Source organism: Solanum lycopersicum, chromosome 2 (genome assembly GCF_036512215.1).
Source record: "Solanum lycopersicum chromosome 2, SLM_r2.1".
Taxonomy (NCBI): Eukaryota; Viridiplantae; Streptophyta; class Magnoliopsida; order Solanales; family Solanaceae; genus Solanum; species Solanum lycopersicum.
The window spans coordinates 51355230-51375333 of record NC_090801.1 but is presented as its reverse complement, the minus strand read 5'-3'; the positions used below and the strand labels follow the sequence as shown (position 1 = coordinate 51375333).

General features: G+C 29.4%; 2 protein-coding genes across 2 annotated transcripts; both read right to left on the bottom strand.

Annotated features, from left to right (window-relative positions):
• Positions 1–1192: 1192 nt before the first annotated feature.
• Positions 1193–7005, bottom strand: LOC101256743 (caffeoylshikimate esterase). Its single transcript, XM_004233442.5, has 9 exons — positions 6796–7005; positions 6527–6717; positions 5474–5503; positions 4397–4523; positions 4169–4315; positions 2574–2704; positions 2345–2482; positions 1970–2068; positions 1193–1623 (listed from the first exon to the last, which is right to left on the bottom strand). Exons 1-9 carry the CDS (start codon positions 6839–6841, stop codon positions 1411–1413), a joined length of 1122 nt encoding a protein of 373 aa, XP_004233490.1. The 5' UTR covers positions 6842–7005; the 3' UTR covers positions 1193–1410.
• Positions 7006–14857: 7852 nt separating this feature from the next.
• On the bottom strand, positions 14858–15849 carry rbcS1 (ribulose bisphosphate carboxylase small chain 1, chloroplastic). The gene is given in 3 exon segments (NM_001308943.1): positions 14858–15273; positions 15371–15505; positions 15601–15849. Coding segments are annotated over 3 exon segments (546 nt in total). The 5' UTR covers positions 15781–15849; the 3' UTR covers positions 14858–15042.
• Between the last annotated feature and the right edge of the window lie 4255 nt (positions 15850–20104).

Here is a 20104-nt window from a genome sequence, read left to right as displayed (position 1 = left end):
CTCTAGAGAAGAATTGAGAGATAGGACTTGAATACAAGAAGCAAGATTTAAAAACTAGGACTGATTTGTATCTATGATGAATATTTACCTAATTTATCTTGTTTGATTCAGGAACGAGAAGATAAATCTTGATACTCCATAATTGATTAAATCTATTTCCGTTTACTGATGTAGTTAGATTATCAATTGTGATAGGTGGTTAGAGGTTTGAAAGATCATAACGATATTATTAACCTCGTGAGTCACTCGAATTCTAAAGGAGAAAATACTTTGCATGAATTCATAGTCTAAGGTGGAGCCTAAAATTTCTTAAATCATTGATAAAAGAGAAAATGCTCAAATATGTCATTGAACTTTGTGAAAAGACTAATTTATGTTATCCATTAAAATTTGGCTCATCTGTGCTATTGTCGTTTGAGAAAAGACTCATCCGTGCAATTACTTTTTAACTTTGTTTTTGTGAATCACTTTTTACCTCAATGCCAAACAACTTTTCACTTGAAATTTTAGAACAAATGTACTCTTTTTACTCAAAAACACCATGGACACATGCATAACATCAAAAACTTTCAAAATTCCTACTTCTTCATTTCTTCACGAGATTACCTCAATATTTTTTTTTTTTGTTAAAAAGCCAAAATTTGATATTCACTTGTGGAGTTGAAAAAGTTACACCCATATTTAAATAATGTAAAAAAAAAAAAACAGAAACCAATCCCAAAATTGTGAAAATCTGCTTTGATTCGTGTTTTTGTTTCCTAGTATTTTTTGAAACTATGTTAAAAATGTCAAGTGATTTGGAGTTGTGTTGAAAATTATATTGTTAAAGGATGTTGAAGTCTTACTTTGAAAAATTTCAAGTGGTTCTTGTTAAATTGAGTAGACTTCGAGGTCAAATACAATATCCACTTAGCTCAAATAAAAACCTAATTGAATTTGAATCATTGTTATTTACTTTTATAATTTATTTATTGCAATTGCTAGTTAGAAATACAATATTCAAACTCATTTGGCATTTAATTATAGTCAAAAGAAAAACTAGATATTTGCTAATCATAAATCTTTTGGCTTAATAATTTGTATATTACTTATTTGATCACGTACACTTATCATTAGTTCACTTTTTTTTTTGTTGTTTTCGAACTCAAGATTTTTACACACTTCTGAAGCAAAATTTTTCAAACAAGAGAGATAAAACGCATTGCTTTTTATTTCATATAGAACATTCAGATCTTCAATATTTTTTTCTTTACAAAATAATAAGTTGAAAAATAAATAAAATAGAGGGGCAGGAAGGACATCAGGCTAAATCTTAGTTTCTTACTTCAGCTCCTATCCCTTGGCCTTCCTAATCCATGAAAAAATTGGGCAGAACCAAACTGAAAAAAATAAAAATTGGACAAGTAATTACTAGGAAGTATGCTCATCCAACCAAGAAATTATGTCACCAAGAACTCGAAGTATCATATCATCCGGTTCACCCTCGAGCAAAGAATGATAAGCATCCTTGTAAAGGATCAGTTTCTTGTCCGAACTACTTGCCTTCTCGTACAATGCTTTGCTGATGGATGGATCAGTCACTCTGTCATTCTCTCCATGTAATATTAGCAATGGCAGATAGACCTACAAAATCGTAAAACTGTTAGTTGTTGTTTAGATATCTTGTCTATCAAAGAATAAGGTACATTTGAAGTCTAGCCTTAGAAAAGGGAGCTTGAACTCTTTCTGAACTACAAGAGCAGAAAAAGATGAACCATCTTGAATGAATTACAAAGTCAAAAACAGTGGCAGGTATAATCACCAGAAACAGTTAGCAACACCAACAAAGATATGCAGCTAGGACAATGGAGTTTCAAGTTTCCAATCATAGACTTACTAGCATGCAAAGACACAAGGTCCAATCACTAATAAACAGTAAATATGATGATAATCAATACTACGATAAACAGAAAATGAAAACACATGACACCTTATCAAGTTGTTTCTCTAATTCTTGGGTGGTATTAAGTAACTCCACTGCAGTTTGTAGACGGGGTTTGTGCTTGTAAGCAATGACATTATATGCAGCCTGCATGCAGAAGAAAACAGTAGAGAGTACATTATAACATGAAATCCCACGAGATATAAACATGTTGAAGCCTGTGATTGTAATTATTATGTTCAATAAATCAAAATTTTCCTATTGGAAGCCTTTTAACACGCCTTTTTTTTCAGGTGAGAGAGCTAATGGCGACTATAAATTTTTAAACGACTCTTGTGCTACTAACCTCTAATATCATGTACTCTTTCCGTCCTAAAATTGACATATGTCTAAGAGCTGTTACAGAATAGAAAGAACACATACCTGTTCTCTCTTCTTCACATCTCTGAATGCTAACTCTGCTAGATCCTGCTGCGGAACTAGCTTTTGCTTTGGAAGAAATTTTGCTATGCCCACTAGAATTTGTGTAACTAACCATGGTGGTACCATGTCATCTGCAATCTGTACAACAATACCACTCATCACTCAAAACTATCGATCTAATTAAGACGATAACATCAATTAGAATTCAGAATAGTCTCCAGAAGCTTACTTTGCACATTGGTGCGACAAGAACAGCGCCGTTCCATGCATCAGGTTGCTTCATGTGCACCTTCAGAGCTACTGCTCCACCCATTGATTGCCCAAATAGGAAGCTTGGTAGGTTGCGTATCTCTGGATTTTCTGTAGCCAGCGTTTAACTGTCAATTGCTTTTTCAGTAGTGTGTCAAGAAGAAAAAGATGTAATTAGGTTATTTTCCACTACTTGATTTTGAGACCTCTTGCCCAGACGTATATTAGGTATAATACATTCACGGAGACATCAGATTTATAAACTTGGTTAATACAGGACAACATCTGTGTTATAATTCCCCCATCTCCAAAAATGACCAACACACTGCATATGGTATGCCTAAAAATCTCTGGTATGAAAGATGAATCTATTCTACTTCACTATCCGATTGCCTTAGGAGATGGCACATCATAATGGGACTTGACCAATAGTGATCAGTTCCAACATTGTCAGCATGCCCAATGTTCAAAGCCCCTGCTAATACTTAGAAGATCAACTCGAATGACTGACACTGATTTGGTTTCATTCAACTGCCAAACAAGTTTTCCCTCTGTTCCCGTAGTGTTTATTTAAACTCCGCTCTAGGTTTTCTCAATACAATTCTTGCTTTCCTTAAGGAGATCTAAAGAAATGCTCTCTTGTGTCTATGGGATTCAACAATTTATATATATGCACATAAAGAAGACTTTTTATACAGCTGCATATATAGTACAATTTTTTGGCCAAGGGGAATCAGTTGAACCCCTTCTGTCACCGTGGCTTCACCACTGTCCAATTTGGGTCCTCTTATTTCCAAGTATATATTCAAATTTACTCATTAATTACATACCTAGTGTCAAAGTAGGAGCGGAAATATAGAATAACAAGGGAGGGTGTTTAATTGGTGTACATGACAGACTTCTTCATACCTAAACGTTTTAGAATGTGGAAGGAACACACGGGGGCTCTGCTGTTCATCGTTTAATGACCTAGTCATCAACATTGCTTGACAAAAATGAAGAAGGATGAGGTAACTTAGCACCGTGAGTTATGCTCCAAGTCATGAATAAATAATGAATTTGTGAGTTCAAACTTGATTTGGAACAGTAATAGGGTATGATCTTTTAGTTTGTCGCACAGTTACATAGACCATCAAACTTTGAGGCCTTCTATTTCATTCTACAAGGAACAAAATCACAACATACATTTTTCAAATAGTTCACTCTCTCAATCTTTCTTCTTGAAAAAATGGACTATTCATTTATGACCATAATAAACTGAACTCCAACATTTTTTTAGAAAGAAAGTACCAGAAGTTCAATCAAACAGATGAATGTTACTCCATTAGCAAGACACTTTAAGCTCATGCATTGCTTAGCTCAAAAGGATAGTCTCTTCCAAGTGAATGTTTGATTTAAATATTGTCTTTTCATGCGTTCAAATCTTAGCTTTTGAATTCATCAAATTTTGTTATTCTTAAGTTGGTATATCTTTTCCTCAACTAATTAATTCTGGCTTCTACATTTTACCAGAGTCTCGGACCTATCAAAAAGAATCCATGAGATGAAAAATAAGTTGACTGGGGCAAGTTGTACCTTTCGCCTTCGAGTAATGCTCAATGACATCATCAACTAACTTGTCAAAACTTGGTATATAGCCATGAAGACCTTCTGAAAGACCAAATCCAGGATAATCCATGGCAAATACTCCATAACCGGAAGATGCTAGTTTTCTTGCAATGCCTAAGAAGGAAGACAAGTTTCAGGAACAATCTCCCAAGAAATACTAGTCTGAGACTTAATACGTGTTTGCCAACCACAAACCTTCAACAAAAAATGTGCATGTATCACCATAACCATGACAGAAGTATACCATGGCTTTGGGGGGGCTTGTCTCTGGAAGCCAACTTTTAGAGAAGATCTCTAATCCTCGAGAATTAACCTCATATGACTGCGCCACCAAATTTCATAGAATTATGTTAAGTAAAACACATAACAAATCATGAATATTATACCAAAATGCAATATTTATACCAAAATGCTAATATTGGATGCTATAAATAACCATATACTTAGAGTCTTCTCATTTGCTTGGTACTACAAGGAAGACAATATCCAGTCATAGTGCATAGTTCAGGTGAATTAAGTCATATTTCTCAAACTATCCCCTTCATTTCATTTTGAAAAAGTTGAGATAACTACCGCCTTCATTCAATTTGTTTCAAAAAAAGTAAAACTCTTTAACCAAACAGATCTTTCCACAGTTACTCTCTTCATTCGCCTTTAAATTTGTACAGCGATACATATTTCATTCACATGACAGAATAACTACAATTAAAGTGATTGGAGACCAAGTTTCATTTGATGTCCTGAAATTAATTTCATACTGCATGGTCCTCCATAATTTAAGAAAATAAGACCTTATTGACTATTAGAGAAAAAAAGATGATTGTATCTTGTCATATGCTAATTCACAATTTTATAAGATTCTTTCATGGCAAGGTCCAATTTTCTTAAGATAAGTTATAGGTATTAATTGCTTTACATACTTGATTTTTGTATTGCTTTACTTGAGCCTCAAGGCAGGGTAAGGCTGCATACACACCACTCCCCCATACCCCACTTGTAGGATCACATTGGGTATGTTGTTCTTGTAAGTTACAAGTGTTAAAGATATTGTTGCACACAAAGAAAATCTTGGTGCGCTAGAAAAGGCATTGAAGTAACTATGAGATGTCATATTAGCTTCATCAAGAATTCAAAGAGAAAAGATGAAAAGAAAAAGTACATGCAGAAGTAATCACACATGAGATCGTTTTGTTTTAGAAAAGAAATAGGATGCTTCCAGAATAACTTGAACTTTCAAGACTGGAAAATGAGTATATAAGATAAAAGGTTTACCTCCTTCATCTTCAATCCAGCATGTGGCATCTGAGTAAAAGCAAATAAAGAATCATTAAATCAGATTAAGAACAAGTAACAAACGTGACACTTTCTAAAAGGATTCAGTTCCTCATTAGCACTATCTGCAGTCGCAGAAAAATTAGAAAGTTGAAGAAGTGTTTATAAAGTCTCAACTGTCATAACTCGATTGCACATACTTGAACAAATTTTTGATCACACAAATGATACCATTCCTCAGAATAAATCAACCACAAGTGTCCTTTCATTATTTTAAGAATTGAAAGAGGAAAAGAGAACAGAAACCGCTTGATTTTCATTGGATAGTAAACTGGGTTAACGCAATTTTCTTAAAGGTCTTTTGAGCTAGTAAAACTTTGATTTTTCTGCCCTTAGATTAGGGAAAAAATGTAGCACAGCTGCTTCTTTAATCAGGAAAATGATTTACTGCTGTTTTAATCAACTAATGACAGAAATAGTGAACGGTCGGTCTTGTTATGCCCTTGAATCTAAACGTCAAACATGAACTTATACGTTGAGTGAATAGTGAACGACTTAAATCCCTTCTCTTCGAGATGATGTATTTATAGATGCTTCATATAATCTCGGTGTAATATGCATGTTATACAATTGTATCAAGAAAAGGGGAAAATTTAAGCAGAATTGCAGTCTATAGAGCAAGATCTTAGGCTCCACACAACTATGTCAATCCCTTTGAAGTTGACAATAATCAATGTCTTAGTCCTAAGTAAGATACACTTTCTACTTTCATCAACACAAGACAATCTGTTCAATCAACTAACTAAATCTCAATACCAAACATCATTTTGACAAGTAAAATATATATGCCTCAATCACAAAAACTTTTCTTGATAAGTTGCTATGCCTAATCCCAAACTAGCAGTGTGACCATATGAATTCTCTTATATCCAGTTTATCAAGTCAGAAGCAATCAAAATCCAATCTTTAAAGCTGACAATGAATCTTTTTCCACTAAAACCATCAAATAGGGATCTAAATTTACATTTTACTTTTCAATCAACTAAGCAGTACCTTAAAGAGACAATGATCAATTGACAACTGAATATCCTTAAAAGCATCCCTAGCAAGGCGTCTTGCTCCTACTTGGTCCATATTAGCATCTATTATCTTCTGCAATTCCTCACTTATACCTTCAAACTTCACTGACTTCCCCATTTCTGATTTCTCACTCCTTACACAATTGGGTTTCCTTGTTTTCAATGCTACAATAAATAAAAATCAAATCTTGAAGATGCCCAATGAAGGAAATTGAAGAAAAAAAGGAAAAAAATTGGGCATACCATCAAATGAATGTCTCCTAAAAAACTTCCCAGGCTTCAAAGCCATGGCATTATCATAAGATTCCAAGAAAAATTATTTTATTGGGATTTTCGTTAATTGTATTCTTTTCCTTTTTGTTTACTTTTACTCTGTCCAGCAGATTTTTTTTCTTTTTCTTTTTTTTGATAAAATAATTGGATTCTCTAGAAGAGTAATCTAATTTTTCTTCTAATTTGATGAGTCCACGTGACTGCTGTCATATTATATTCCCTCTCTCCATTTTTTTTTTAATTATCCTAAAAATAAATATTCAAGATTACTTATCAATTTAAATAATTAAAAAAAATTAACTATTTTTTTATTTTTGTATTTAATAATTACTCCATTTTGTTTAATTAAAAATTATATAAAATTTTGATATTTTTAATATAATAAAATTATATTAATAAAATTATATCTTGTATTAAAATTTTTGTTGAGAAAAATATATAATTATACCATGATAAAATAATTTTAGACAGAAGAAAAATATTAATTTAATCAGAAGTTGACAAATGTATATCGACCTCCTATAAACGAGTAAGAACACTAATGTTGAGGTTTGAATTTGGTATTTGTTTCTTTCTCTCTTAAATATTAGTATAAATTATTTTTGATTTGTATTGATTTTTGAGCAATTTTCACATATAATAAATATAAAAATTAAATTTATATGTTATAATTATAGTGTGTATATTTGTGGGCCATAGCAAATATTATGTTTGCTATGGAATATCAGATTGTATAACTCGTTGGCTCCTCTTTATATTTGTATAATTTCGTTGACAATCGTTTGTATAAATCTGTATCAGCCTCTCGTTTGTATAAATCGTTGGCAGCCCTCAATTTAATTTTATGTGTTTGTATATCTGCATAAAATTCAAATTTGTTGAATCAAAAGAAAACATTTGTATATCAAATCTTTCAAACTGTAATTTGTATATCTATATGTTCTTGTTCTTGTGTTTTTTAGTTGCATATGTAATATGTATAATATGTATATAAATAAAAATTTGTATTAGTTGAATTTGTTTATGTAAAAATAAAATGTTTGTATATCAAATCTTTCGTACTGTAATTTGTATAACTATATGTTCTTGTTGTTGTGTTTTTTAGTTGCACGTGTAATATGTATAATATGTATATAAATAAAAATTTGTATTAGTTGAATTTGTTTATGTAAATGAAAATTCATGAAAAATAAATAAATTTTCTTTTTTTACATATGGCTATATGCCTGAAGCAGACACCATTTTCTTGTATACTCTATTTTTGAATCCCGATAGTTTTGTAACCGCAGTGAAAAAAACAATTATTTTCTTGTCCTTTCGCTCGGAGAAATTGCTATAGCAAATTATATGAAATAGTAGCTACGAATTGAAAATAAAGTAGAGTATAGCTATAACATTTAATTTGAATTAATAGTTTGCTATTATATATAATTTTTCTTTAATTTTATTAGATATGTTTATTATCATTGTTAAAAATATAATTATTGAATGTAATAAAAATAAATAAAAAATAAACGAATATAAAATATTTTATTATGCTTTATTAAAAAAAGATTTCTCTGTCATTATCATTGATGATGAAAAAGATAGTTTGAAAGTGTTCATATAAGGAAATATGTTACTTGTTGTTAAAAGGGGCTTTATCACCTCATTGTCATCTACTGTGTGTTTAGTAGGCTTGAAACTTATTTTGATATTATTTTATTTCTTATTATATTTTTTACCATTTTTAGGAGCTTTCACTTTATTAATGACTTGTTAATGCGGTAATAACAAATTGTGTATTACTTCACAATTGTGCCCAATCACCAAAATAATGATAATTTTTTATTAGATTGAAACATCATTGTCTATTTTCAGATTACTTGCACGGAACTATCAACTTTGATTTTAAATGTTCAAATAATCAATTATTCAACCTCCCTTTAGCCTTTTAAGTCGAGTCCGAAGTTAAAAAGGTAAAAGAAAAAAAGTTATCAAAAAATCTAAAAGGATATATTATTTTTTTAATTAAAAAGGTAAAATCGCTCCTAACGGAGCGATTTTTTCTGACGAAATTGACCTATTAATTTTTATTAAAAAAACACAAAAATCACGTTATGGCAGCATTTCATCCGAAAAAAAATTCCTTAAAAATTACTGCTATGGCAGTGATTTGTCAAAAAAAAATTAACAAATGTTGCAGGGGCAAACCCAGGATTTAAATATTTTGGGTGCACCTATATAAATATAGATCAAATATAAGGTCTAAGCTAAATTTAAAATAATAATAGGCTTAATTTGGATTTGAACCCTGGTTTAGTGGTATCTCTACCTTCTACCAATTGCTCAAGAGCACTTCTATGTTTTTTATGAGTGCACTGTTGAATATATCTTACTTTCTACCAGTTTTTCAAAATAGATATACATATATACATATAATTTTTTGAAAGTTACTGGGTGCATGCCCTCACGGCATAGGGTGGGTCCGCCCTTGGGCAGACCAAATGTTGGACCAAAATATTACCTGCCTCTATTAACTTTTTTAATGAAAAAGAAATCGCTGCTATAACAGCGATTTCAATTTCATTTTTTAAAAAAAACGCTGCACTTGCAGCGATATTAAAAAAAAAATTGTCAGAACAAAATGCTCCGTCAGAAGCGATTTTACCTTTTAGTTAAAAAAAAATGATATGTCCTTTTGGAATTTTTGACAATTTTTTTTTGTCCTTTTGGCTCCGGACTCCTTTTAAGTCAAAAGCATACGAAAGTTCACTTAAGTTTTCATGACAAGTTTCTACTTTTCTGTGATAGTTCTAAAAATAATCTTTAATAATAATTAATTAACGATAATAGATTAATTAAAATTGAATATGTTTTTCTAGTGTCAATTAACACTATTTGTAAATATTTCTAAGGCTTAAGTCATTGATAGCCCCTTAAAGTTGTCCGCATAATTCATTTAGACACTTCAACTAAGACTCTTACCTATTAGACACTTTAATATTAATAAATGTTTATCTATTGAACATAAAATAACAACTATCTTTACAAATATTGTGCGTGTAATGCACACTCATTATTTTGACAAAATTACAAATAGAACTATGACACGTGGCATATGGGCCCATAATTTTAATTTTGAAAAATAAAAAATATTTTCCTACCTTTAATAATATATAAAAAATTAAATTGATTAAAAAAAATATTTCCCCCCACCCCCACCTAACCCCCACCCCATCTAACTTATTGCCCCTTTCTTCTTCATTTTCTTCTATGTTGTACCACAATCGTCATTCCTCGGCGATAACAAAAAAGAAAATGCCTAATCCCATCTCATTCCGAATTCATCCACAAAATGTTTCTCTTTCATTTTCTTCGTTATATGCTATTCCCCCGACGACTATTTCGATTTTGTAAATATAATCGACCTTGATAAATTATTTTAAATCGACAACAAAGAGAAATTAAAATTATATCAAATATTTTATAGCATTTCTAATAAGTTTATGAATGATGATAATTGCCCAATTGGAGTTATTGAAAATAAAAATGTACAGATATTGATCAATTTTTTAACTCCAAATGGTCCATTTTTTCTTCTTCTTGAAAATTCAACAGTTTTTTTTATGATTTAAAAGATTTATGTTTAATTAAATAATTTTTTTATATATTGAGTCAATGCACGCCAAGTGTCAACAAAGTAGGTATAAATATTTTTTAAAAAAATTAAAAAAATGCATTCACGCGCTCAGCAGCAGTGAAATACACTTATTTTGCCACATCAGCGTTTTGTGTTTAATAGGCACATTTCTTGAATAATTTAGGTGTTCAATAGGTATAAGTATCAATCATGGCTTCTTCCAAGACTTCTCACCATGCTTGGACAATTATTCAAAAAATATATGCAAACAAATTCAGATCACGAATCATGTCTCTTAAAGAACGCCTTTCTGTGATTCAACGAGGTGATCAAATTATATCTGAATATCTTTAGCAGATCCCTACTATAGCAGACAACTTTGCTCTTGTTTTAAATATATTCTTTAATTATTACCATTTAGAGCAATTTCTTTAATTTTTCTCTTTAATTTCATGTTGCGCTCTTTCTTTCTTTCTCCTTTTCTCTTGTCTAGCTCTTTTTTTTTTTTTTTTTGTTTCTTTCTTGCTCCCTTTCTTTCTTTCTTTCCTTCTTTCTTTCTATTACCCTTTCTTTATTGCTTTTTTTTTTGTTGCTCTTTCTCCCTTTCTTATTTATTGCTTTTTTTTCTTTTTTTTTCGTAGAATAATCAATGATTCTAGATTGTATAAAACTTGTATCAAAAGTTAATTAGACAAGTAATATAATTGTTAGAAATCAAGAGACATAAAAGAACTGCAAAATAAATTAAAACTTTAATTAAAAATGTATTACAAACATATTAAAGTTGAATTATTAGAAGAGAAGAAGTATAATCGTAACAAATGAAAAGGCATAAGAAACAACAAATTGAATTAAACTTGAATTAAAAATGTATTACAAACATATTAAAGTTGAATTATTTGAAGAGAATTAAATATGAATGCAGAATGTAGAAAACAAAAAAACATTTTTTGATCTGCATGTAAATTGAATAAAACTTGTGTCAACAATGAATTAAACAAGTAATCAATCCTAACAAATTAATCAATTAATTGCAAAATAGATTAAACTTGTATTTAAAAATGTATTACACAAATATTAAAGTTGAGGTAGAAGAGAGAATTAAGCATGAATAAGAAAATGTAACAAATAAAATATTAGAAAGTAATTTATAGAGTGAATCAAAGTTCTATCAATAATGAATTAGACAAGTATCCAATAGTAACAAATAAATCAAAAAATTGTGGAACAAATTAAATTTGTATTAAAATTGTATTACACAGAATTTAGAGTTGAATTAGAAGAGAGAATTAAGCATGAATGGAAAACGTAACTGGTGAAAGATATGACAATGATCTATAAACTGATAAGTTATATTAATAATGAATTAAACAAGTATCCAATAGTAACAAATAAATCAAAAAACTTCAAAATGAATTAAAATTCCATTAAAATTGTATTATCTAATTCAACTTTAATATAGTTACAAGACAATTTTAGTGTTATATTTAATTCATTTCAATCTAATATTTCTCCTAAAATCAATTACTATAAACTTAACAGACCCTCTTAAAATTGAGATATAAACTCCAAACGACATTTTCAATTATTTGTAGGAACTACCTATTCAAACTTATCACAAATTCGTAATATACAAATGATGAATTGAACTCTACTGTAGTCTTAAAGATTTGAAATTTCTGCTTAAAAATGTAATTTTATACAAATTTGCGGTCTTTTTGTTCCTCTATTCATCTTGTTTTTGGATAAAAATAGTGACATGCAGAAAAACTGATTTGAGGAATATAGTTATTTAGATGAAAAGTTTAAAGAAAAGAACAAAAAAAAATTAAAAAAGAAGAGATAAATATCAAAAACACACCTAAACAAAAAAAATTATTAGCGGCATTTAATTCTTAATTGCCGCTAAATATGTATTTTTAGCGGCAATTGTCACTCTTTATATAGGTCACTAAAGTCTTTAGCGACATTGATTCTAATTAAACTTAGCTAATGCGATAAAGATTTTAGCACTCTTTATTAATGTTAATATTTAATACTGCTTAAAATTATTTTTATTGTAGTGAGCCCAATACCCAAAGACCCATTCCAATTAGAGTCAATACCCAAACACCTGTATACCATGGCTATAGAAGCCAACTGTTAGAGAAGATCTCCAGTCCTCGAGTATTAACTGCACCACCAAAATTTCACAGAATTATATAAAGTAATGAACACATAAAAAATCATAAATATTATACCAAAATGCTAATATTGAATGCTATACTTTACCTCTTTCTTATTTGCTTGGCACTACTAGGAAAAGGAAGACAATATGTGAATTGAGTCATTTTTCTCATTCCATATTGAAAAAGTATTGTATGGTATGATAGATACAATGTTTGGCTAGATTGTATTGTTTGTTGTTATTTAATAATATTTTAATTATTTTGTTCGATTGTATATATTGTAGTATAAATTTACTAAAATATCTTTTAGGTAGGAGGTTTGACTAGAATTAAATAATAAAAGGTAAAACGTAAAATAGTATGAAATATCATGTAAAGATATAATTGGAAAAAGAAATTAAGTAACAGTGAGAACACACCAAATCAATTGTCGCATAAAATAGAAGTCTTCATTATTAAATAAAAATTAAATTAAATTAAATTATACAACATATTTTGATTAACAATACAATACAACACAACATAAACTTCATTCTCATGCTTACAACACAGAAATTTACAAGAAAAAGGCACTAAGAAAATAGTAATCGAGAAACCAAATACATTGAGAATTGAGGGAATGGGCTTCTGGGTTTGGTCCAAAAATTGTCTCAAAAGTGAGAATTTGGCCTAATTCATTGCAATCATAGCCAATTAAACTTAAAAGAATATAACCAAATGAGCTAATTAGTTAAATTAGGTCAAATCTTAAACAAAACAAATTTTAAACAAGATTAATTAATGAATTTTTTAAACTTAAAGAAATAAAATAACTAACTAAAAAATGTAAAATATTTTGAGTTGATTTTCAAATATTTATATAATATACTAATTATATATTTATTGTTTAAAATATTATTAAAATGACTAAAATTACTTTAAAACATTTTGAAAATATTTCAAAGTTATATAAACTAATTATTTTAAATGGAATTGATGATTAATTTATATTGTGGATGACCAAAATTGAATTTTTTTAACACATACGATATTTAGTTTGGCTATCTTATTGGATAAATCGTGAATTCTACTGAATTATCATGACTTTGTGTTATCAACATTCGACTTATTTTGTTAATTAATTGTTCACAACTCCTATCATATTAATATGATTTATTAATGTTGGTCAACAAAAAGGTGTTCTTCAAACCTACAATGATTTGTCTTCTTCAAAATTTTCTTACTGATCACCAAAAGTGAAGTTTTCAAAGCAAAAATCACTAAATTGGTAGGGGTAATAATACATTTACTTGCTCAATTAAAATTAATTTTTAGCCGTTAACTCAAATATAAATATCTTGAACTATTCTATACATAAAACTTCAAACTTTTATCGAAAAAAAAAAAAATAAAGACAAAAAGATAACAACAAAATACGATAATTGATCAATCCTTTGTTGAGCATGGCCCGTGGCCACAAGTGTAAACATCCAGGGCCCAACTGATCATGATAAGAGGTTGGTTACTCTTAAAGAAGGTTTTCTTTTTGTGCCTCACATAAATAATATAAAGTATATGATTTTTAATTTACACTTTAAATTCACTAATTTGTGAAATGAAAAAAATCTTACTTTAAGTTGCGCTATTTTTTTCGACTGAAAATGAAGTCGTTTTTTTCTTACTAATCATCGAATCAATGTTTTAGCGTGATGCAATTTTTTTTTATTTTAGATAAAAAAAAGAAATATCTCATTCAAATAAATTATCGTTTTTATTCAACGAACACCCATATTTTGGGATTCTTTGTGATAGTTGATGAACTAAACTGAGGTGACATACTCTTCTTTAAGAAAACAAACATTATAATCTTTTTATTAGATCAATTATTACTCACTTACAATACAATTATCTTTTGTACTTTTTAATTGGCATCGAGTAATCTTCATATTGACATTCATTACAAAATTTGCTATTTCATTTTTTTCCCGTCTTTAGTCTTAATTATTTCTTCTACTACATATAATTCCAATTTACTATGTACATATACTTAGTTATATATGTATTTTGATCATGTCAATTTATTTATCTAATTTTAATTTGATGAGAAATTTTTATATTGATTAACAAATTATATATCTCATATATATATGGTTAATCTCTGCTAAAGTTGCCCGGACAAAAGTAGTTCATATGTCATTTTCATATTTAAAGTGAGATTTTTATTTTGGATAATAAAACTCATTCACACCACACAAATTTTTAAAAAAAAAGAACACATGATTAAACATATAACCACCGATTCATCATTATTAATTTCTCATAACTTGGTCGGAATCGAAGAAAATACACCGGTACAAATAGGAACAAAATGCAAAACAAAAATTGAAGAAAAAAAATTAAAGACTTAGGTACAAATCAAACAAACATTTTGATTATATGTTTGGAAATTTAGAATCCTTCTGGCTTGTAGGCAATGAAGCTGATGCACTGGACTTGACGAACGTTGTCGAATCCGATAATACGAACCCAGGCTTGTGGGTACGCTTTCTTCGCCTCTTGAACCTCAGCCAACACCTGTGTTGCATCAGTGCACCCAAACATAGGTAACTTCCACATGGTCCAGTATCTACCATCGTAGTATCCAGGGGAACTGTTGTTCTCTCGGTACACAAATCCGCGCTGTTACATACATATATTACAAACAAACGACAGTTAAAATTATTTTTATAACTTCAAATAATTAGATAAATCATTAAATAAAATACGAGATATTGACCTCAGTCTCGAATTCCAAGCAAGGAACCCATCCATTTTTCAAAAGATACTCAATTTCGCTAAGCAATTGCTCATCGGACAAGTCAGGAAGGTATGACAATGTCTCGTATTTCTTCATGTTGATTGGTGGCCACACCTACATTAGTCAAACATTCCACGATTATAAAATAATCGCGTTGAATTTAAATTATATATATATACTGATAATTGAATCACTTATTTTTGAATAACCTGCATGCATCTAACGCGTCCACCATTGCTAGCAAGGGAGGTAATGTCAACGTTGTTGTTCTTCTTGGTAACGGGAAAAGAAGCGGCGGATTTGAGTCCGGTGAAGGGTGCGACCATGCTAGCTTGAGCAACATTGCTACGGGTAGCAGCGGCTGCCGATGAGACAATTGAGGAAGCCATTGCGTTTACTTACTTAGCTATAAAATGTTTTTTTTTTTTTTTAATTTCAAAGAAACTATATTTTTTTTAAAGATGCTTATTACACAGTGGTATCGTCCCTTTATATAATGATAAGGTTTTAGACGTTTTTTAAAATCTAACGGATAGAAACAAAAGAAGCCTCATCTTAGATGAAGGGCGACCATTGGATTTGGTTGTTGATATATTACAAAGTTTAATGGCCACATGAAAGGTAAGAAATTGGAGCTAAGTGCCTTTTTTTAAAAAATATTTTACGCCCTCTATTTAAAAAAAATGTCTCTATTTTTTTTTATTCTGTTTCAAAAAAATGATCTCTTTCCTTTTCTGATAACACTTTAACTTTAATTTTTCACGTGACATATTTAAGACCACAAGATTGAAGGACATTTTGATATATTTGACATAACTTTAATTTAAAATCACAAGATTAAAAAGTTTTCTTTCATTTCTCAAACTACGTTTCAAGTCAAACTAGATCATCCTTTTTAACCAGAGTGAGTGAGTAATAGACAAGAATGAAGGTGCCACGTGTCGGAATGTGGTGAATCTTATCTCATCCAAGATATGAATGTGTGATAGTGCATTGTTGGTTAATTATTCCATGTATTTAAGAGTGTAGTTTAGCCTCATATTGCAGTCTTTTTTGGATTGGACTTAAGACAGACCATTCCTTGCTGCAGAAGGTCCATATTTTTCTGGATGTATCATTTTCAGTTTTGGGCACTACTAGTTGGTTGAATTTTTAGAAAAAATTTAACACATAAATACGGACAATATACATTTTAATATTTTATATACTTTGTTTGCTTTTGTTTTTCATGTTACGCTTTTTAAAGTTGATTTGATTAATTTTTAAAATTAAATTAGATAACGTTAATTCAATATTTTTTTAAAAAAAATAGATATTCGAAAAACTATACGATAAGTACTGTAACTTTTTGTGCATCAATATGATGAAAATATACATCGTAAAAAATGTTGGTCAAAGTTTTTATAGTTTGACTGTATAAAAGAAAACCATGACAATTAATTGTGGATGGAGAGAGTATGTTACATTATTAAAAAAAGTTTAGCGTTAATAATATAATTGTTGCAATATTATATTATTCAATAATAATAAATTTTAGATATTTAGAATTTTATATACATGCCGCTAAAAATTATAGAGACTTTGAATGCGATAATCATAACACAAGTATTGCAAAATATTTGTCGCAAAATATTTTTGCGACAATACTAAAAAAAATTGATTGACACTAAATATCTCTTTTGTTGCACAGTGAAAAATTCTTGCCTTTTATAAATGGTTACACACACACATATATATGTAATTATTCTATATCTTTTAGGGGTTAATAAGGTGTATAAGAATATTAATGAATATGATTAGTAATGTTCATGCTGACTTTTTTTCATCTATCGATTGTCTAGTTTATTATATCAAATACTAACACGTATCATTTAATTTTCAAAATAATGAACTCCGAAGATAGAGTTTAATAGAATATAGAGGAATAGTACTAGTATATATTGTTAATGTCATGGTGAATATACAGTAATACTGAATATAGTGTATCACTCTATGTGTGAAGTTAATTATATAGGTAACAATTATGCATGGGCGAGAAAACACTACCAAACAATAAGTTATATAGTGTCAAAGCTAATACAAATAACATTATTTTCTCTAATATTTTCTGTCTAATATTTTCTGTCAAACTATCTCTAAGTGAAATACCCTTTTACTTTGTGAGTATATATAATTAATTAGTTCATTTTGTGTGTTAAGTATCGATGATTTTTGAAATTATGCAACTTGATAGATAGACCACTTGTTTCCTACTTAACTTGGTGGACACCAGTATTACTTTTGCAACTTGGAGATTTTATTTTATCCCCACAAGTCTTTTGAGGAATGCAACATTTCCTCCTATGGCATGAATTGATATTCCAAGTCTTTTCTAGATGCGATCAATCATTTTTAGCAACTTTCACATATAATAAACATGAAATTCATATTTTTATGTTATAGTTATACTTTGCATAATTGTGTTTCACAGCAACCATGTTATGACTATTTTGTTATATATATATACAAAAGAAGCTAGACAATTTTGCTATACATATATAAAAAAGAAGCAATTGTATGATTCGCTAACTCCTCTTCAGATTTATATAATATCACTGGTAGGCCATTTGTATAAAGCGTTGACAGTCTCTCATTTGTATATCTGTATAAAATTTGAATTTGTATACAATTGAATCGAAATAAAACGTTTGTATATCAAGTATTGCTCTTTCTCTCGCTTTAAATAAACATAATTATACATTGTATTTTGTATAATATATGTCGGTATAAAGAGAGAAAGAGAAAAGAGAACTTGACAGGAAAATATTTGTTTTGTTATAAGTGTATCTCACAAAGATATATGTATTTGTTCATACAAACAGAAACGCAATTTACATATTTTTTATTGTATAAAGCGAGAGAGGCGAGCGATAGAGGAAGCGAGCGAGAGTTTGAGGGAGAGAGACGACTGACAAACACTTTGCTCCATAGCACAATTAAATCAAAATGTGATTATAACATTTAATTTGAATTAATGATTTGTCATTATACATAGTATTTTCTCATTTTAATTTCCCAAAAACAAGGAAATATTAGACTATTTTTAACCTATTCTATTTTCTACTATACATATGTTGAGCTAAATTATTCGTTAAGTTTGAAAGTTGAAAGAAAGTCTAATTAACCTAACAAAAAGTACCATTTTTTTATGCTAACCAAATTCTTTTCCCCTATATGCTCAGCAAAAACATATATTTGATTATATTATAACAGGCAGTGAACTTCTCTTAGTGCAAAATTTGGACTAGATAACATAAAATTTCTAAAGCCTTTAGCGACATTGATTCTAATGACACTTCACCAATGTTGATAAAAGACTTTAGCACTCTTTATTAATGCCGCTAAAAGTTATTTTTGTTATAGTGAATATAGGCATAAAAAAAGTCTCTTTTTTTTTCGTTTTCGTTAATGACATCCATCTAGGCTTTTTCACCTTTGGTGGTGAGTGATGGGGATTCGATGTAGACCCCTATTGTGTTTATTGAAAGAAAAATAAAGTACATTGAAAGAGTTCAAGTACCAAAACCTCCAAGAACAATATCGATCGAAGAGCTATAAAAAATTTAAAACTAAAATAATGGACCGGTCTTATTGGTAGAGTGTGGTTTGGTTGATTGGAAAGTCATGAAAAAGTAGGACATTCTATATAAATCTTTCTGATTCATCGTGGGAGTGCTGAAATCGCAACAATCTTATTATAATTGTTGTAAAAGTATTACAAATTTTGATAACTAACAACAAAATGAGAACAAAAATAACTTATAAAATAAAATATTGTGTGGTGCCGGGTTATTGCTTTGAAAGCAATTTTTGCTAATATAGGATAATTATTTGAAAATGTAAATCAATTTACTTTATAAATTTATAATCTTTATACGTCTGTGGCTGTTTGTGCCAATTATCAATTGAAAGTTGTAACCCTTGTGTTGTCCTTGAAGTGTCTAATTTGCCATATATAATGATTAAAATGAGGTGAAGTTGACAAATAGCTATTTATGGCTTGTAGCCCCCATGCATGGGCTTGGAATATTGGATCAGCCCAGCCCAATTTCATGATTTGATTGAATTGAGCTATCTTCTTTTAAGTCCATTTTAGAAAGAAATCAATTAAAGAAATCTCATAGTCTAAGATCTAAATTACATCTTATTCCTAATAATTTTAATATTATAAAAATTTCTTGAATATGGATGTAGACGGATACATAGGTATAAAGCAAATACATTGTAAAAGGTACATTGTAAATAGAATATTGTTGAGCTAAAAAAGGAATAAATAATGTAAAATTTATTTTTGTTATATTACGTTCCTTGATCAACGCCTAACTGATCATAATCATTCCATATTCACAGTTTCACTATTTCAAATTTCAAAATTTTATCTTCTCCATTGAAGACGATTTTTGAACAGTCGATGATGTTGAAAATTTTCATAATTTCAAAATATATCTATTTTCTTGAGGCATTCAGGAATATGGGCAAGTGAAGTTAACTATGAAAATTGTAAAAGTAACGAAATTGTTGTGGACAATCAATTTTATTTTTGAATTTCAAAGCATCTATTTCAGTCGAGTTAGAGATCGATAAGGAAAATTATGTCCACTAAAATTACAAATAACGTGGGTGTAAATTGTATTTGAAAGTGAAAAAAATGAGTCTGACTTTGCCATGTATCCT